The sequence below is a fragment of the Cannabis sativa genome, chromosome 5 (assembly GCF_029168945.1).
Source record: "Cannabis sativa cultivar Pink pepper isolate KNU-18-1 chromosome 5, ASM2916894v1, whole genome shotgun sequence".
In the NCBI taxonomy this organism is placed as follows: Eukaryota; Viridiplantae; Streptophyta; class Magnoliopsida; order Rosales; family Cannabaceae; genus Cannabis; species Cannabis sativa.
The window spans coordinates 172031-189249 of record NC_083605.1 but is presented as its reverse complement, the minus strand read 5'-3'; the positions used below and the strand labels follow the sequence as shown (position 1 = coordinate 189249).

The 17219-nt window shown below is 32.3% G+C and overlaps 2 protein-coding genes across 4 annotated transcripts; one reads left to right on the top strand and one right to left on the bottom strand.

Moving 5' to 3' along the window:
* Window positions 1–10068: 10068 nt before the first annotated feature.
* LOC115717443 (ubiquitin-ribosomal protein eL40 fusion protein) lies at window positions 10069–11542 on the top strand. Of its 2 annotated transcripts, XM_030646432.2 has the most exons (5): window positions 10069–10318; window positions 10398–10484; window positions 10716–10818; window positions 11191–11257; window positions 11357–11542. In XM_030646432.2, exons 1-5 carry the CDS (start codon window positions 10216–10218, stop codon window positions 11381–11383), a joined length of 387 nt encoding a protein of 128 aa, XP_030502292.1. In that variant the 5' UTR covers window positions 10069–10215; the 3' UTR covers window positions 11384–11542. The 2 variants fall into 2 exon arrangements, with proteins under 2 accessions (XP_030502292.1, XP_060971069.1); XM_061115086.1 differs by having other exon boundaries at window positions 10157–10318; window positions 11191–11542.
* A 726-nt stretch (window positions 11543–12268) lies between these two features.
* On the bottom strand, window positions 12269–15877 carry LOC133037697 (pyridoxal reductase, chloroplastic-like). 2 transcript variants are annotated; one of them, XM_061115084.1, is made up of 9 exons: window positions 15689–15876; window positions 15378–15606; window positions 14705–14798; window positions 14463–14586; window positions 13943–14044; window positions 13252–13403; window positions 13062–13155; window positions 12799–12980; window positions 12269–12564 (listed from the first exon to the last, which is right to left on the bottom strand). In XM_061115084.1, the coding sequence occupies exons 1-9, from the start codon at window positions 15821–15823 to the stop codon at window positions 12561–12563; spliced, it is 1116 nt and encodes a 371-aa protein (XP_060971067.1). In that variant the 5' UTR covers window positions 15824–15876; the 3' UTR covers window positions 12269–12560. The 2 variants fall into 2 exon arrangements, with proteins under 2 accessions (XP_060971067.1, XP_060971068.1); XM_061115085.1 differs by lacking the exon at window positions 12269–12564 and having other exon boundaries at window positions 12817–12987; window positions 15689–15877.
* Window positions 15878–17219: the final 1342 nt, after the last annotated feature.

Genomic DNA, 17219 nt, shown 5'->3' with positions numbered 1-17219 from the left:
AACCAAAGTATCCAAATATATATATATATTTCTTTAATTTAATAACATTTATTCTCAAATTAATTTTAAAAAAATCAACTACACATACACATATATATATATATAAGCTAAGCATGCTTGGCATTGCATACAAGCTATAAAATATATCTTATTATAATAATATAATTCTCAAAGAGCTTAATTACACGAAAATTATAAGCATAATGGCTAGACTTCAAGTTCTTTCTATTATTCTTATTGGATTATTTCTCATTTCTTCTCTATTAGGTTGGTGATCTCAATTATATTTTTATTTATACATTTATATATTAGATGTGCATTTGTAATATAATATGCATATATTCATATAATGTGCATTTGTAGGGATATATCCTAACTTTTTCTATCCCAACAAACTTATTTTGTAATGACTATAAAGTCTATATCAATTTACGTTTATTTTTTTTTTTTTAAAAAAAATGAATGATTTGAAAACATGTAAAATATCGATATGTTCAGATTACTGATTATTAATAGTATATTTTTTTGTAAAGTTTTTGAATGTGAAGGTGCTCATGAGTGCTGCAAGAGCTTTAAAAGTGGTAATTGTCCTCATAATGAGAATCAATGCAAAATAGATTGTGGTGGTTGTCGTCATGGAGATGGAGGAAAATGCAAAATAGAAGGCGGTGATAATGTTTGTCATTGTTATTGTTAATCCAATAATAATTTACATTATTATTATTAAATATTTTCAATAAAGTGATGATTAACATTTTATTATATATTTTCTATTTTATATATCAATATCGATGATCAATGAGAGTCTTGTCTCTTATTATATTTTTTGATTGTGTTACTTTTTATATATGTGTTTGGATGCATTTCATTCTCAATTTGATTTTGTGAATGATTATTTCTTTTGTGAGAGGATAGAAATGTTATTTATGTTAAAATTATTAAAAAATATTTATGAAGATGTAACAAAAATTGTTAAATATAATGTAAATATTATATAGACATTTATATAATAAATAAGATATTAGACCTAATTAAGTCTAATTTTAAATTTAGACTAATTAGGTTTAATTGTACCAAATATATATAGAATTTTTTTAATATATGGATTTTTTTTCGGGAAGGTTAAAGTATTTAAGTTTGCAATTCTATACTAAAAAATACAAGAGATTGCAAATGCAAATTAGATTTTGCAGTGTAAAAATTAAATTATAGAAAACGATTTTTTTTTTTTTTGAAATCAAAAGAAATAGAATTAATAGTGCTGAAAAATACAAATTTGAATAACAAATGCACCTCACTTTTCTTGAAATTAAAAAAATAAATAATTAAATAGATAATAAGCAGCTGAAAATGTGAAAATGCTTAATAAGATACTAGTAGACTCTAGAGTCATTTACTATAAGAAAAAACAATCTTGATTAATGTTTTTAAGAGAGAAAATGAAAAATAAGATATAAGGCTTTAAATTTTAAAACCCCTATATAAATTACTGTACTTAGAGCATCTTTAATGGTGTATCATTTTACTAAATTGGTGTAGAATTTTCACATACTAAATTATACACTAAATTGGTGTAAACCAAATTCTACATTATTAATGATGTTAGTTTTTAAGTATACACAAATTTGGTGTCAAACTTTTTTTTTTCATACTAGTACTTATTTTAATTTATTTTAAAAATTAATTTTATATTTTAGTCCACAAATTAAAATTTATTACAAGAGTAATAGTTGATTAAGATTTAAAGCACGCTAACATATTAAAAATACAAAATAACAAAAACAAAAATACCAATACTAAATAAAATAAAAACAATATAACACTAAAAAGAAATATTAAATAAAATAATATTTTAATAAACATTTGGTGTAATTTATTTTTTTTTTTAAAAAAACAAATGTGTAATATTTAATTGATTTCATAAATATTTTATTTTACTAAATTATTTTAAGATCTTAAATTCTTACTAGTAATCATGTTACAATTACATCATAAATTAGTTATTTTTTATTATTAATGTTAATAATATAAAATATGAGATTTTTAAGCAAAATATATTTACTTAGTGAGATATTTAGTATGATATTTGGTGTGTATTATTAGGGTTGTCGTACCAAAATGTAAAAAATTCTACACTAAATCGATGTAGATTCTATACCAAATTAGTGTGAATTATTGGAGTTGTTGTACCAAAAAGTAAAAAATTCTACACTAAAATTGGTGTAGATTCTATACCCAATTAATATAACCATTAGAGATGGTCTTAGTGTTTTAGTTAATTATGTTAAAATTCTTAAAAATTTCAAGGTTAATCCTCTATAAGCACATTAAATATTAAAATAAATAAAAAATTGAAAAGTGGAGGTTGGAAATTAACCTCTTTACCTCCTACTTAAAAATGACACTATACTACTATGTTTAAACATTGTTTTGTCACATTTTTTTTATTATTTAACATTTTATCCATATATAAATAATTGTTTTCTTTTCAAAATTTAGAATCCTTTGAGAGCTAAATGCGCACACCTTGCTCACCCACTTAGGCCAATCGTCAGGGCCAGTCCTGAAATAAAGTGGGCCACAGGAAATTTTGTTTTTGGGCCTTTATATTCGAAAAAATGTAGTATTTTCAAAATCAGTAAAAAAAATGTATAATTTTAAAAGAAGAAAAAAAATTTTGGACTCCTGGGTTGGGTGGGCCCTTGGCACAAGCTTAGCCCGCCTATGCTTAGGCCGGGCCTGCCAATCATGAATGTATTTAAGCACTTTTACTTGAATCAAATATTAGACAATACAACTCCAAATTTAAAAAATATGGTGTGAGCAACAAGGGCGAAAATGATGGTTCATCTTAAATGTAAAGATGAAAAACTACATAAGGATAGTAGGTGAGGATAATGAAAACAAAGGAAAAATATAGCTTAGCTTAAATGAATCACTAAGCCAAATATTAACAACCATACATTAGGGGAATACCTAAATTCAACATTTGTTAATTAAGAAACAAGTACGAATGACTTGAGCAGAGAACATATCATATTCTATAAACCAAACATATATAACATTGATGAATTAACGTTATGACTTACTTGCTGCAAATCATCTTTTCCTGGCCAATGCCATTAGAGATGGCTCGATGATTCCACCAGTGAGCCTCAGAACCAAATGCAATGTGGACTTTGTGGAAATGACTAAAGGAAATTCACACAATTTTGTTAAATTTCTCAGACAAAAATCATTGCAAACAGTACACTATTCATAACTGTAGCTAAAGTATTTCAATCTCAAACCCTCTAAAAAATTTTCAAATTTTCTCAAATTTATATAGATAAACTCTTATTCGATAATCTCACTTTGTGTTGACTGTTAGGTGTTAGAAATACTGTAAAACTTAATTTAGCCCTAATTAATTCAAGAGAATCAAACAATAAGATTAAGGAATAGCGGAAGCGTACCGGAGTCCATAGAATCGATTTTGTAATGACCTTTAATTGGTATGATCTTCCAATTTGCATCAAAACCTTTCTCTGTAGTTTTTCTCCTGGTGATGGGGATACAAGAGTGAAAAGATATGATGCAAATGGGGACCATTACCCGTTATATTACCAACAGACAAACCTGTTGGCAATATTTTTGACTATTTCTATTTGGCCCCTCATCAATATAGAAATTGTCCTTATGGTATCCACATATTAAAATCATAACAATCATGCCCTTAAGTCATAAACTTTATTCCAAAATAGACCACATAAATTTGACTTATTTATTTGATGACCCAACACACATTTTATATATACAATTGTGACCCCAATAAATTCTAACAATCTCCCACTGGGTCACATATGTATACATATAAATGTGTTAACCTTATTGAGCTCATAACTTTGTCATCATAACCATAGGCATGTGCAATCTCGTCCATTAACTATATCAACATAGGATCAAAGCGATTTTCGTTGTATCAATCACAACTAAACCCATCAATGGTCACATACATCAATATAGCCAAATGACATAGATCAATCATGATAATGTGGTATGAAAATTACATGCATGGTGATCTATTCATGTCAATTTTCAATTGGTCCTACTTTACTTTATGGAGATCAAAACTTTAGCTTAAATGTACAAAGTGAAATAAACTGAATAACATAATTTCTGATCAGAAAAATATCCAAATACACATGTTTCATAAAATAAATAAAACACACTAAAGACAAACTCCCACTGAATCTAGATATCTTCATAATCTAAAACACCCATACGAGCAGTGTGCTCATGAAAGACCTTGGGTGGCAAACCCTTAGTAAGGGGGTCTGCAATCATGGAGTTTGTACCTAAGTGTTCTATACAAATCTGTCTACTTTGTACCCTTTCTTTTACAACAAGGAACTTGATGTCAATGTGTTTTGACTTCGTCGAACTCCTATTGTTGTTGGAATACAATACAGCTGATTTATTGTCACAATACAACTTAAGTGGTCTTTCAATTCCATCCACAATGCGCAGCCCAGTGACAAAGTTTTTCAGCCATATACCATGGTTGGATGCCTCATAACATGCAACAAATTCTGCTGCCATGGTGGATGAAGCTATGAGTGTTTGTTTTGCACTCCTCCATGATATAGCTCCACCACCTAACAGATATATGTAGCCCGAAGTGGATCTCCTACTATCTTGGCATCCCGCAAAGTCGAGTCGAGTACCCCAATGATCTCAAAGTGATCGACCTCCTATATGTGAGCATGTACTCTCTTGTTCTCTTCAAATATCTCATAACCTTTTTGGTTGCTTTCCGGTGATCAATTCTGGATTGCTTAAGTATCTGCCCTAACACTCCAACAATGTACGCTATATCCGACGCGTACAAACTTGAGCATACATTAGACTCCCAAAGCGTAGGGAATCTTTTGCATTTCTTGAATTTCAAGGCTTCCTTTAGGGCATTGTTTAAGACAAAATTTGTCTCCTTTAACGACGGGGTATCACACAGTCTACAATCTTGCATGCCAAACCGTTTGAGTACTTTATCGATATAGCTCTTTTGTGATAATCCAAGAATACCCCGAGAACGGTCTCGATGTATTTGAATTCCTAAAACAAAAGAGGCGTCACCAAGATCTTTCATCTCAAAATGCTTCGATAGAAATCTCTTGGTTTCGTGCAATAAGCCTATATCATTAGTGGCAAGCAATATGTCATCGACATATAGAACCAGAAATATACACTTACTCCCACTAAACTTATGATACACACAATCATCAACAGCATTCATCTCAAAACCAAATAAGAGAACCACTTGATGAAATTTGTGGTACCATTGACGGGAAGCTTGCTTGAGTCCATAGATGGATTTTTTTAATTTGCAAACCATTTTCTTTGGGTCACAAACCACAAAGTTTTCTGGTTGCTCCATATAAATTGTCTCATCAATGTCGCCATTGAGAAACGCCATTTTGTTTTAACATCCATCTGATGTAACTCAAGATCAAAGTGAGCAACAAGTGCCATTATTATCCTGAAAGAGTCTTTCGATGAAACTGGAGAGAAAGTCTCTTTATAATCAATGCCTTCTTTCTGAGTATAGCCTTTTGCTACAAGACGTGCCTTAAACCTCACCACATTACCATTTTCATCCCTCTTGGTTTTAAATATCCATTTACAACCAATTGGTTTTACACCTTCTGGTAATGGGACAACTTCCCAAACTTTATTGTCTTGCATAGACTTATTCTCTTCATTCATGGCATCATTCCACTTATGAGAGTTAGAACTTTTCATGGCTTGATGAAAGTTGATTGGATCATCTTCCATCATTCCAATGCCATCCTCATGTTCTTGAAGATACACTATATATTCATCTGGATTAATAGCATTTCTTCTTTCTCTAGTGGATCGTCGCAAAGGCACTTGTTCTTGAGGTTGTTGAGTTTGTACCTCTGGGGTTTGATTGACTATGTTTGGTTGCTCTTGATCTAAAACTTGATCAATATTAGGAATGGAATCCTGGATATTGTCAAAAGCAATTATTGGAATAGGAATCAACTCATTCTCAAGAGGAGTGGTTGATTCTAAATCCTCCTCAAAAACAAAGTCTTTAACCGTATTTCTCCCCCCAAACTCAATATCCTCAAAAAACTTTGCAGTTCCCGTTTCAAATATATTCTTTACTTTGGGATCATAAAACTTGAAACCCCTGGATCGTTCAGAATATCCAATAAAGTAGCTGCTCACAGTTTTGGGTTCCAGCTTCTTTTCATTTGGCCTATAAGGCCTAGCCTCAGCTGGACATCCCCAAACATGAAAGTGCTTAAGACTAGGCTTTCGCCCTGTCCAAAGCTCATAAGGTGTTTTTGCAGCTGCTTTAGTTGGTACCCTGTTCAAAATATAGAAATTTCTTGTCTTAAGTGCCTCTCCCCAGAGTGATTCTGGTAAGGTTGAATGACTGATCATACTCCTTACCATATCTTTAAGAGTACGGTTTCGTCTTTCAGCAACACCATTCATGCTAGGAGATCCTGGCATAGTGTACTGTGGGACAATTCCACACTCCTCTAGATATCTGGCAAAAGGTCCTGGACGTTGTTCACCTGATCCGTCATATCTGCCATAGTACTCACCACCACGGTCAGACCTGACTTTCTTTATTCTTTTGCTAAGTTGATTCTCAACTTCAGCCTTAAAAGATTTGAACACTTCCAACACTTGAGACTTTTCATGAAGTAGAAATAGGTACGCATATCTTGAGTAATCATCTATGAATGATACGAAATATCGTTGACCATTCCAAGAAGGTGTAGGAAATGGCCCACAAATATCTGTATGTATCAACTCTAAGACATCGGTAGCTCTTTTCGCACCCAATTTCTTTGTTTTGGTCTGTTTGCCTTTGATGCATTCAATACAAACATCAAAGTCTGAAAAATCAATTGAATCTAAAATTCCATCAGATACAAGTCGCTCAACTCTATTTCTAGAGATGTGACCTAACCGTTTGTGCCATAAGGAACTTGATTTTTCATTATCCATTTTACGCTTAGTACCACGTGATTCAACATTCAAGGTTTCATTATAAGAAGCAACGGTGTCAAGCAAATATAAGTTGTCATAAACCATAAGAGAACCAGTTCCAACAGTATTTGAATTAATAGATAAACTAAAGCAATTGTTTCCAAATGAACAACAATAACCCAATTTGTCCAAACAAGAAACAGAAACCAAATTCCGTCTAAAAGACGGTACAACAAAAGTATCTATCAAATCCAAATAGTAACCAGTACTTAATAACAACCTAAAATGCCCTATTGCTTCCACATTTACCGACTTGCCATCTCCTACATAAATGCTTCTTTCAGCATCATTTGGCTTTCGGTAACTCAGGCAACCCTGCATAGAAACACTGATGTTAGTAGTAGCACCAGAATCTAACCACCAAGTGTTTCTTGGTACTGAAGCTAAATTTACCTCAGAACAGACCAAAGTAAGAAATGTACCTTTCTTTGCTCGCCATGCAATGTACTTAGCACATTCTTTCTTCATGTGTCCTTTCATGTTGCAAAAGAAACAACCATCATCACTGTTGGTTTGAGTTTGTTTCTTATGTGCAGGACCTTTATCCTTAGCAGCCTCATTCTTTCTTTTCTTGCCCTTATCTTTAGAGGTGCTTGCCAAATGAGCACTTTCAGTCTTTTCTTGCTTCAATCTTTCTTCCTCTTGAACACAAAATGAAATGAGCTCATTAAGAGTCCACTTCTCCCTTTGGCAGTTGTAACTGACCTTAAATTGACTGAATTGTGGAGGAAGAGAGATAAGCACTAAATGCACAAGCAAGTCATCCGAAAGCTCAAGCTTTAGTGCCTTCAACTTTGAAGCAAGGTGAGACATTTCCATAATGTACTCCCTTATATTTTCCTTGCCCTTAAACTTCATGGAAATAAGTTTCTTTAAAAGAGTACTTGTTTCCGCCTTATCGCTTTTTGCAAAGCGCTTCTCAATTTCAGCAAGGAAAGTTGTGGCATCGGTGACCTCCTCGGACACCGCACCCCTAAAAGCCTCAGGTATGCCGCGCTTAATGATCATAAGACTCATGCGGTTTGAACGGTCCCACTTCTCATAAATTCTCCTTTGCTCGGAGGTACTAGTATCCGTAAGAGAAGCAGGACGATCCATCCTTAATGCAAGGTCAAGATCCATGCAGCCAAGAACAATAAAAATGTTCTCCTTCCAGTCCTTAAAGTTATTACCATTAAGGACCGGTACCGAATTAAGATTAGCAGATACACTAGCAACAGCTGAAAAGAACAATACAATTACATAAATAACATGCTCATATAAGAATCCAAATAAAACAATAAATTCAAATAATGGTTAATCCCATCTCAAGATACCAAACACAACATTAATATTAAGTCTTTGGACAGTAATATTAATTGTAAGCGGTACTCTTGTTGTAGTGATCAAATATTGACAATAAATTATGTCAAACAATATGCAATCTTTGGACTAACATATTATTCACACAAAATTCCTTATAATTGTCACACATTTATCACCACAAACATGCATGAAATTCATCCAAATATTAACTCACCTTTGGGTTAGTTAATAAATTTATGAATTACATACACACCATTATCATAATATTTTTATTAAATTAATCTACACAAAAGAGATCACTTTGGTGATATTTTGTTTCAATTAATTTAATTAAATATTAAATATCCTTAATAAATTCTAAAACCAAAATTTGAATTAAATTGTTACTGTATTATTATTATTATAATTAAAATTATTATTTATTTTAATAATAATAATAATAAATAATAATAATAATGATAAAGCAAAAGGAAGAAAATAAATGCATATCAGATGCATTCTCTCTCTAGCAGCCGAGAACAAACTGTAATTGCGATATATATATATAGATAATTCTATCATATATATGGAATAAAAATCATCGCAACATTAAATTACATTACAGTATATATATATATCTTACATACTGTAATCAAACGATATTAAATTCTTCACATGCACACACATTGATGTAAATGGATAGGGGCGTAAACCATTTACCATATATGTCGACACCATATATATATAAATATACACACAGGATGCATATATGTCGACACCATAAACACAATGTAATATAGATTTTGGCATTTATTAAATTGGGAAAGTAATTAACTGGAAGACCACAACACTACAATATATTCTCAAGAATTAATTTAGGGATGCTCTTGATACCACATGTTAGAAATACTGTAAAACTTAATTTAGCCCTAATTAATTCAAGAGAATCAAACAATAAGATTAAGGAATAGCGGAAGCGTACCGGAGTCCATAGAATCGATTTTGTAATGACCTTTAATTGGTATGATCTTCCAATTTGCATCAAAACCTTTCTCTGTAGTTTTTCTCCTGGTGATGGGGATACAAGAGTGAAAAGATATGATGCAAATGGGGACCATTACCCGTTATATTACCAACAGACAAACCTGTTGGCAATATTTTTGACTATTTCTATTTGGCCCCTCATCAATATAGAAATTGTCCTTATGGTATCCACATATTAAAATCATAACAATCATGCCCTTAAGTCATAAACTTTATTCCAAAATAGACCACATAAATTTGACTTATTTATTTGATGACCCAACACACATTTTATATATACAATTGTGACCCCAATAAATTCTAACATTAGGTAGTAACCAAAGTCTCGTATTGACTAAAAATGAGAAACACCATGAGCATATAAGGATAAACATATCTCTATTAGTATGATGTCTTATTAAAAAGTATCCAAAAATAAATTCATAAAGACTTACACTAGAAGTGAAGAAGATAAAAATGAGCTCGAGAGTAAACTCATAATTATATATATTTAATTATTTTACTTAGCTACATTTTACAAATATTATTATTGATTACTTTTTTTTTAAATAATTATTAGATATTAAATTATGCCATAGTAAAAATGATTGAGGATATTGGAGATAGTAAAGCTTTTGGATTTTAGTTATGGTATAACTTACATTCACTTTTTTTTCCTCATTTACACCCATAGAGTTGTAAATTGTAATAAGCAAACTTTAGGGACTAAAGTGTAACATTTTCTATAAAATTGGGTAACTAATATAAATTGTGGAGCTTTATATATGATAGTCCAACTCGTTACAGAGCCAAAAACCCTAGACGAGTCGGCTAAAGATGCAGATCTTCGTGAAAACCCTAACTGGGAAGACCATCACCCTTGAGGTCGAGTCTAGCGACACCATCGACAATGTCAAGGCTAAGATTCAGGACAAGGAAGGTCAGTTTTCACTCTATTCATTCTCTTTCTTATTGTTGCTTGCAAATGGTTAATGTTGTCATTGCTTCTCTACTTTTAGGTATTCCTCCGGACCAGCAGAGGTTGATCTTCGCCGGAAAGCAGCTTGAAGATGGTCGCACTCTTGCTGATTACAACATCCAGAAAGGTTACCATTTTTTTTGTGTGTTTGTTTATGTTTCTTTCGAGATTATCGAATAAAAGTTTATCTATATAGATTTGAGTAAAGTTATTGTTTGTTTGGTTAAAAAATTGAGAATTTTTTAGAGGGTTCGAGTTTGAAATACGTTAGCTACAGTTATGAATATTGTATTGTCTGCAATGGTTTTTGTTTATGAAATTTAACAAAATTGTGTGAATTTGATTGGGTCATTTCCAGAGTCCACATTGCATTTGGTTCTGAGGCTCCGTGGTGGAATCATTGAGCCATCTCTTATGGCATTGGCCAGGAAATACAACCAGGAAAAGATGATTTGCCGCAAGTAAGTCATAATCTTAATATATCAATGTTATATATGTTTGGTTTATAGAATATGATATGTTCTCTGCTCAAGTCATTTGTGTTTGTTTCTTAATTAACAAATGTTGGATTTAGGGATTCCCCTCATGTATGGTTGTTAACAATATTTGGCTTAGTGATTCATTTAAGCTATAAGCTATATGGTTCCTTTGTTTTCATTATCCTCACCTGTTATGCTTATGTAGTTTTTCATATTTACATTTAAGCTATGGTGTTCTTGTAATGTCTTGTGTCGATACTAGTTCAGTTTTTTGTGTCTTTATGTATCAATATCGATATGCTTTATTTGAAACTTCTTTGATTGATGCTCATAGCGTTTGTTACTTGCTTATAGGTGCTATGCCCGTCTCCACCCTCGTGCTGTTAATTGCAGAAAGAAGAAGTGTGGACACAGCAACCAGGTAAACAAACTTTTGTTTGATTATTTCTTTTCTGAGTTTCAATGAATAATTATTACAAACTCGTTTATTCACTTGTTTGTTTCGTAACTTGAATTGCAGTTGAGGCCAAAGAAGAAGATCAAGTAGATTTTCATTCCTACCGTAAGGTGCTGCTTCTGCAGTTTCCTATTAGAACATTAATTTTGTTTTTGCTGTTTTGGACAACATTGCTCTACTGGGAAAACTTATTTCCTGTATTTCTTTGTACTTTGGAATTTTGGTTATTAAGATGTTGAGTTCGACCTATTATTTGGTTTTACTTATAACTATTCTCTTATACATTTATACGGTTATGTTCTTGCTAGACTGTGTCTTGCCTTCAAGCATTTTTCTTAAAAATATTTAGAAAAAAGTTTTTAGATTTTGTGATACATCAATGAGTAATCTTTAAAAATAAACTAAAATGTCCAAGGTAACAATTCTAAGATCAAATGGGATTTCCATTAATGAGTTGGAAAACATTCAAATCGAATGCAATTATGTATTTAGATTCAAACAAGTAACAGCCCTTTTTCTCTTGTTATTTAGTCAAAACTTAGAACCCTAAATCAACATAAACAAAGTCGCTTATGCAAACAACAAAATGCAAGATCCCGGGAACCTCTTTACCAGCGTCTAAGAGATGGCGGGAACAGACTGCCGACATGGACGCTCAGCACACTAGAGATTGTTCTATTGCCCTTGGGCTGATGGAAAGCAATGATACATGAAAGTTTTTTTATTATTCTTGATTATGGTGAGATAGCTTGATTCAACACTGGCAAACTAATTTTAAATGTTTTTAGCTTATAAACATGACAATGGAGATATTGGTTGACAAATTTTGGGATGTAGCTTATTTAGAACCAAATTTGGCACCAAACATAACATACCAAGTTTGATAGAAATTAGAAAAGAGCATTGCCTTTCTTGTGCTAACTATAAGATTAGTACAATAATTTAGCTAAAGATATTAAAGCTTAAACTAATCCCTACTAAAAGTTTCCATTGTCATAAAAAGAGATATAGATCATCTCTAATTGCCTTTACAAAGATGTGTCATGAATTAAAAAATGGGATTTATGAGACAAATTATTAGTGCATGCAATATGTCATTCCCACTTAATATACAATACTGTAATTTTACAAGAAACAAGTTATTAAACATCTTTTCAAAATGAACTTGTACACAATTTGTCTTCATCTTTTCTTTACTTTGTGCTTTTACACAATTCAAGTGAGTCAAATATTCTTGTGCTTGGTCTCAGCTTGTCACTTAAAACTGTCATCTGTTCAAAGAGAAATAAGCTACAATATATTAAGAGAAAAATACTACACAAAATTAAAGATAATAGGAAAATGCAGGCATACACTAATGTGGCACTTTCTAATTGGTTGGCAACCTCCAAAGCCTTTTGAAGGCTATCGACCAATTGAGAAACGCCACATAGATGATATATAGTGACTCATAACACTTATTCTCAGCTACCCTTTTATGGAAAACAAGCAATGAGAAAATTAACCTTGTTTGAAATACATTCTGAACCATCTTTTTGGGAGCTTCACTGGCTGCATATTCTAACTTGAGTACCTCTTCTGAACTCAAACGCCAGCCAAGAGCTCCCAAATTCTCTTCTGCCTGTTTCACACTCTTAACACCTGGTATTGGAATGGTTCCCTTACATATGCACCAGTTTATAGCAACCTGCCAACTAGATCTTATTTTGTTAAGTTGCTGTGATCATTGTGATAATTCAAGTGTTTGTAAATTGCTTAATCCAATCACCTGTGGCACAGTTTTCCGCCTCTTTAGTGCGATGTCATTAAGTGTACTCAGTAAAGGCTCCAACCCGGGAAGAATTTGTCTGAATAGGAATGAACTACATAAAGAGAAAGAGCAAAGTTTAGAAGATCAGTTTCTGTTATTAAAGACTAACTTTAATGCATGGAAAATTTCAATGAAGAAACCAGTTTACCGAGGCCCTCGTGGTAGTTTATCTGAAGTATATTTCCCGGTAAGCATTCCAAGTCCTAAAGGACTATAAGCAATAACTCGGATGCCAAGAGAATCACATATGTTTTTTATTTCCAACTGATCTTCTCCCATGCTTAGCAAAGAGAATTGCACCTATAATGATTGTTAAAATTCAGTTCCCATACAAAATTTCTTGAAGTTCCACATTGATGAACCTTCTAGGTTAACCCAAAACAGTGAAGAATAAATGGTACTCTCAGGATAGGATATGTACCTTAATGTATTTCTATTCTTAAGAAAGACAATATACAAAATAAGTTTATATACTATTATGTTTAATCAAAGTGTGTTATACAATTGAGGACAAGTTTAACGAGTGTGTATCAAACTATTTCAAGTAATGCAGCAAACATCTCAGATTCCAATTTGGAGTTGAATCTCTATGGCTTGGTTTTCTTCTTTACTTTTTGTTTTGATTTTGTTTTTCTGGTTTGTTTCTTGTTCTTAGTTTGGGTGAGTTCTTGTATTTGCAGGTGATGAAGTTGGTGTCGGAATAGGAGTGAAATCCCTACAAAGATTTTCACCTTTGGAAGCATTGTTGTCAATTTGTCATTGGTATCATATTGTGCCAAGAGCTGAATTTGTTGAGTTGTGTTTAACATGAATAGAGATTTGGAGAAGTAGAACAATACCTGAGCTGAAACCAAGGGAACTCCACGAGCTTTGAGGTAATCATATATCTTTAGAAGTTGCTTTGGTCCATAGTTGCTGACCCCAACTGCTCGAACAAGACCCTGCATCAAACCATCTCTGAATATGTGAATTGGTAACAGTAATCTTGATATCTACTTAAGATTTACAAGATTTATTTGATGTTGAACACTCTGATATGGTGTTGGCTCTTTTCGAGCACCTATGATAAAATAGACCTCTAACGGTTGTTTTTGGTTCACTATTATTTGAGCTACTGAAAACTAATTAACAATGAATGGTCTTACGACATGTGTTTTTCAGTAAAACTTTCGAGTCAGAAAACTCAAAAATGTGATTTAGAAACAAGTAATCAAGTACTCATTATTGAAATCACAATGTTAACAGAAAATTAAAGCAAAAATATGATATGGGAAGAAGAAGAAGAAAACATGTTAGCAAACAATGAGAATTCAAAGTATTTCTACCATTTATAAATCTATGCATAAAGTGTCATATAACCTTTTCGTACATTGCCACTAAACCATCCCAAAGGGCCATCTCCTGCAAAGGAGCATAATTTGCAGTTGACCAGTGGAGCTGCCCTATTCCAATTTGCTCAACTTGAATACGTTCTAGTGACCCCCTGAAAAACCATGCTACATCAAAATTATATCATAAGACCAATCAATACACAGGGAAGATTTTCAAAGCTCTCTCTAGCCGAATTCGACAACAGATACGCCTGAAAAAGGGGTTATTACCTGCAAGCATTTACAAACTGCCCTGGCGTCAGTCGCCATGGATATGCAGCAAACTTGGTGGCTATCACAATGTCATCCTGAAGCCCTTTTCCCCCTGCATATGAAGTTGTCCAAGAACTTGGATTAATTGAAAAAATTGACCACATTCTATGTAACAAATTTATGTTTTTATCCAATCTCTTATTGCATATACATAGCAACTTTCATTTTCTGCCATAACAAAAAGACCCCATGTTTCGTTACATTGAAACCATTTTCTGCAAGCGGTTTAGAGATAATAGTATGATGAATATTGGAAACCTCAATCAACTAGATTGTAATTCAGTCAATAAAATGTTCTATAATAGTAGGTAGATAGCAATATACAAAATAGCATTTTCTTTATATTATTTTTCAAATAGGTTTCTGTAGTGAAAAGTGACAAAATCTCAATGTCATATCAATGTTCTGCAAGAACAATTACTGACTAAAGTAACTATAATTTGCTAATAATTTTGACATGTAAGTACTGAGTACACATAAGGTCTTTCATTTTTGTTTTGGGAAAAAAAAAACTCTGAAGAACAAACTTATCAGAATTGGGAACAAATATATTTACCTCATAATCATTCACTAGAACACATGGTGAGCAAAACAACAAATACAGTACAGTCCAAACAAACTAAGAAGATACCTTGAAACTCCCTGATGAATTTTCCAAGTAATTTTTCACTTTGACCATTCAATCTTCCAGTCCCATAAGAATCAGCAGTATCAAAGAGGTTAATTCCATTGTCCACAGCAAGATTAAAAGTCCTCTGAAGTTCATCATCCATGGCTTCTTGATAACCCCAAAGAAGCTGGTTTCCCCAAGCCCATGTACCAAATCCCATTGGAGACACACTTAGGGGCCCCACTTTCACCTGGTTTTACATTCATTATTCACACACCATTATCAATTTCAAAACACCTCAAATAAAAAGAAAGAGAGAAAATAATAGATACCTTCTGCCATGGCCAGAAGAGAGGGAGCTTAAGAGGGTTGGAGGATGAAGAAGGAAGAGAAAGCCCAGATGAAGGAGTGAATGAGTTGATGAAGTATGGTGTGGTGGGAGTTGTTGAGCTTGAAAAGAAAGCCATAACCGGAAAAGAAGAAAGCTTTCTGGCAATGGCAAGTGAAGTGAGGCAGTTATTATGATTATGTCAAGTGTGTGGTGCCAGTTTCTTTGACAAAAACAAAAGTCAACTAATGACATTTTAGGACAAAAACGACAGTGATATTTTAAACAAACGACATTAAAATTACAACAACGACAGAAAAAAAAAGAAAAAACATATTATTATTGTTTTAAGAGTAAATAGCGGCATAAACTAAAATAATATTTTTAGTTGCGAAATTCTCAATATTTTTAAAATTATAATATTATTGGTTTTTGTTCAATTATAATTTAAAAGACATATTTTAAATTATTAGGTTTGAACGAAAACATGTAGTATCAATTACTTTTATTAATTTTTTTTATAAATTCAAAATAAAATTGAAGAAATCAGATAAAAGTTATAGTGTTATTAACATTATACACTTACGCTGCTAAAAAAATTCATTAAATTTATGCCGATAATTAATTTAAAACTTTAGTACTGCGATTATCATTCTTGATTTTGTGAGATTAAGGATAAATAGTGGCATAAACTAAAATAATTTTTTAATGACAAAAGTTCCTAATTATTTTATATTGTAATTTTCGTTCAGTTTCGCTTGTATATATTCTAATAGTGTCTTAAACATCACACATTTTAAATTATTGAATTTGAATAGAAACATACAATATCAATTACTTAATTTTTTTTTTAATAAATTCAAAACAAAATTAAGGAAACTGAATGAAAATTATAGTATTAAGGAACAAGGTTGTTTGGAAGAAAAAAAACACTCCTATGTTAATGACGTGCTTACTTCTGCACAAGTAGCTCTTGATCACTGGAATAAAGCTTAAGATAAAATTTCGTTGTCATCAATCTGTTTGGAAAGCATCGGTGATGGCGCTCCGCAAAAAACACAATCAAGATTAATGTAGATGCAACACTCTTTGATAGTGACAACAAGTATGGTTTCAGAATTGTTGCCCGAAACCATCTTGGTCATCTTGTTGCAGCATGGGCCGGTTGCCACAACGAAAGATATGCAGCTGAAGTCATTGAAGCCATGGGGATTAAAGAAGCTCTCAGTTGGGTAAAGACCAATAATTGGCAACATGTTCAAGTTGAGACGGACAATCTTGTTTCAGTACAAGCTATTCGAAGCAAACAAGCAATGAGGTCTACTTTCGACCTTTTAATCAAAGACGGCCAACTTTTGTTATCTACCCTCCCAAATGTTAATTTATTTTTCATTAGACGATCAGCAAACCGAGTAGCACATTATGTTGCTAGACATTCTCGGTATCAATCTGATCGTAGCATTTTTGATATTTCTATTTCTGATAAATTCTTACATCTTTTATATTCAGAATGTTAAATTATTGAATGAATTTGA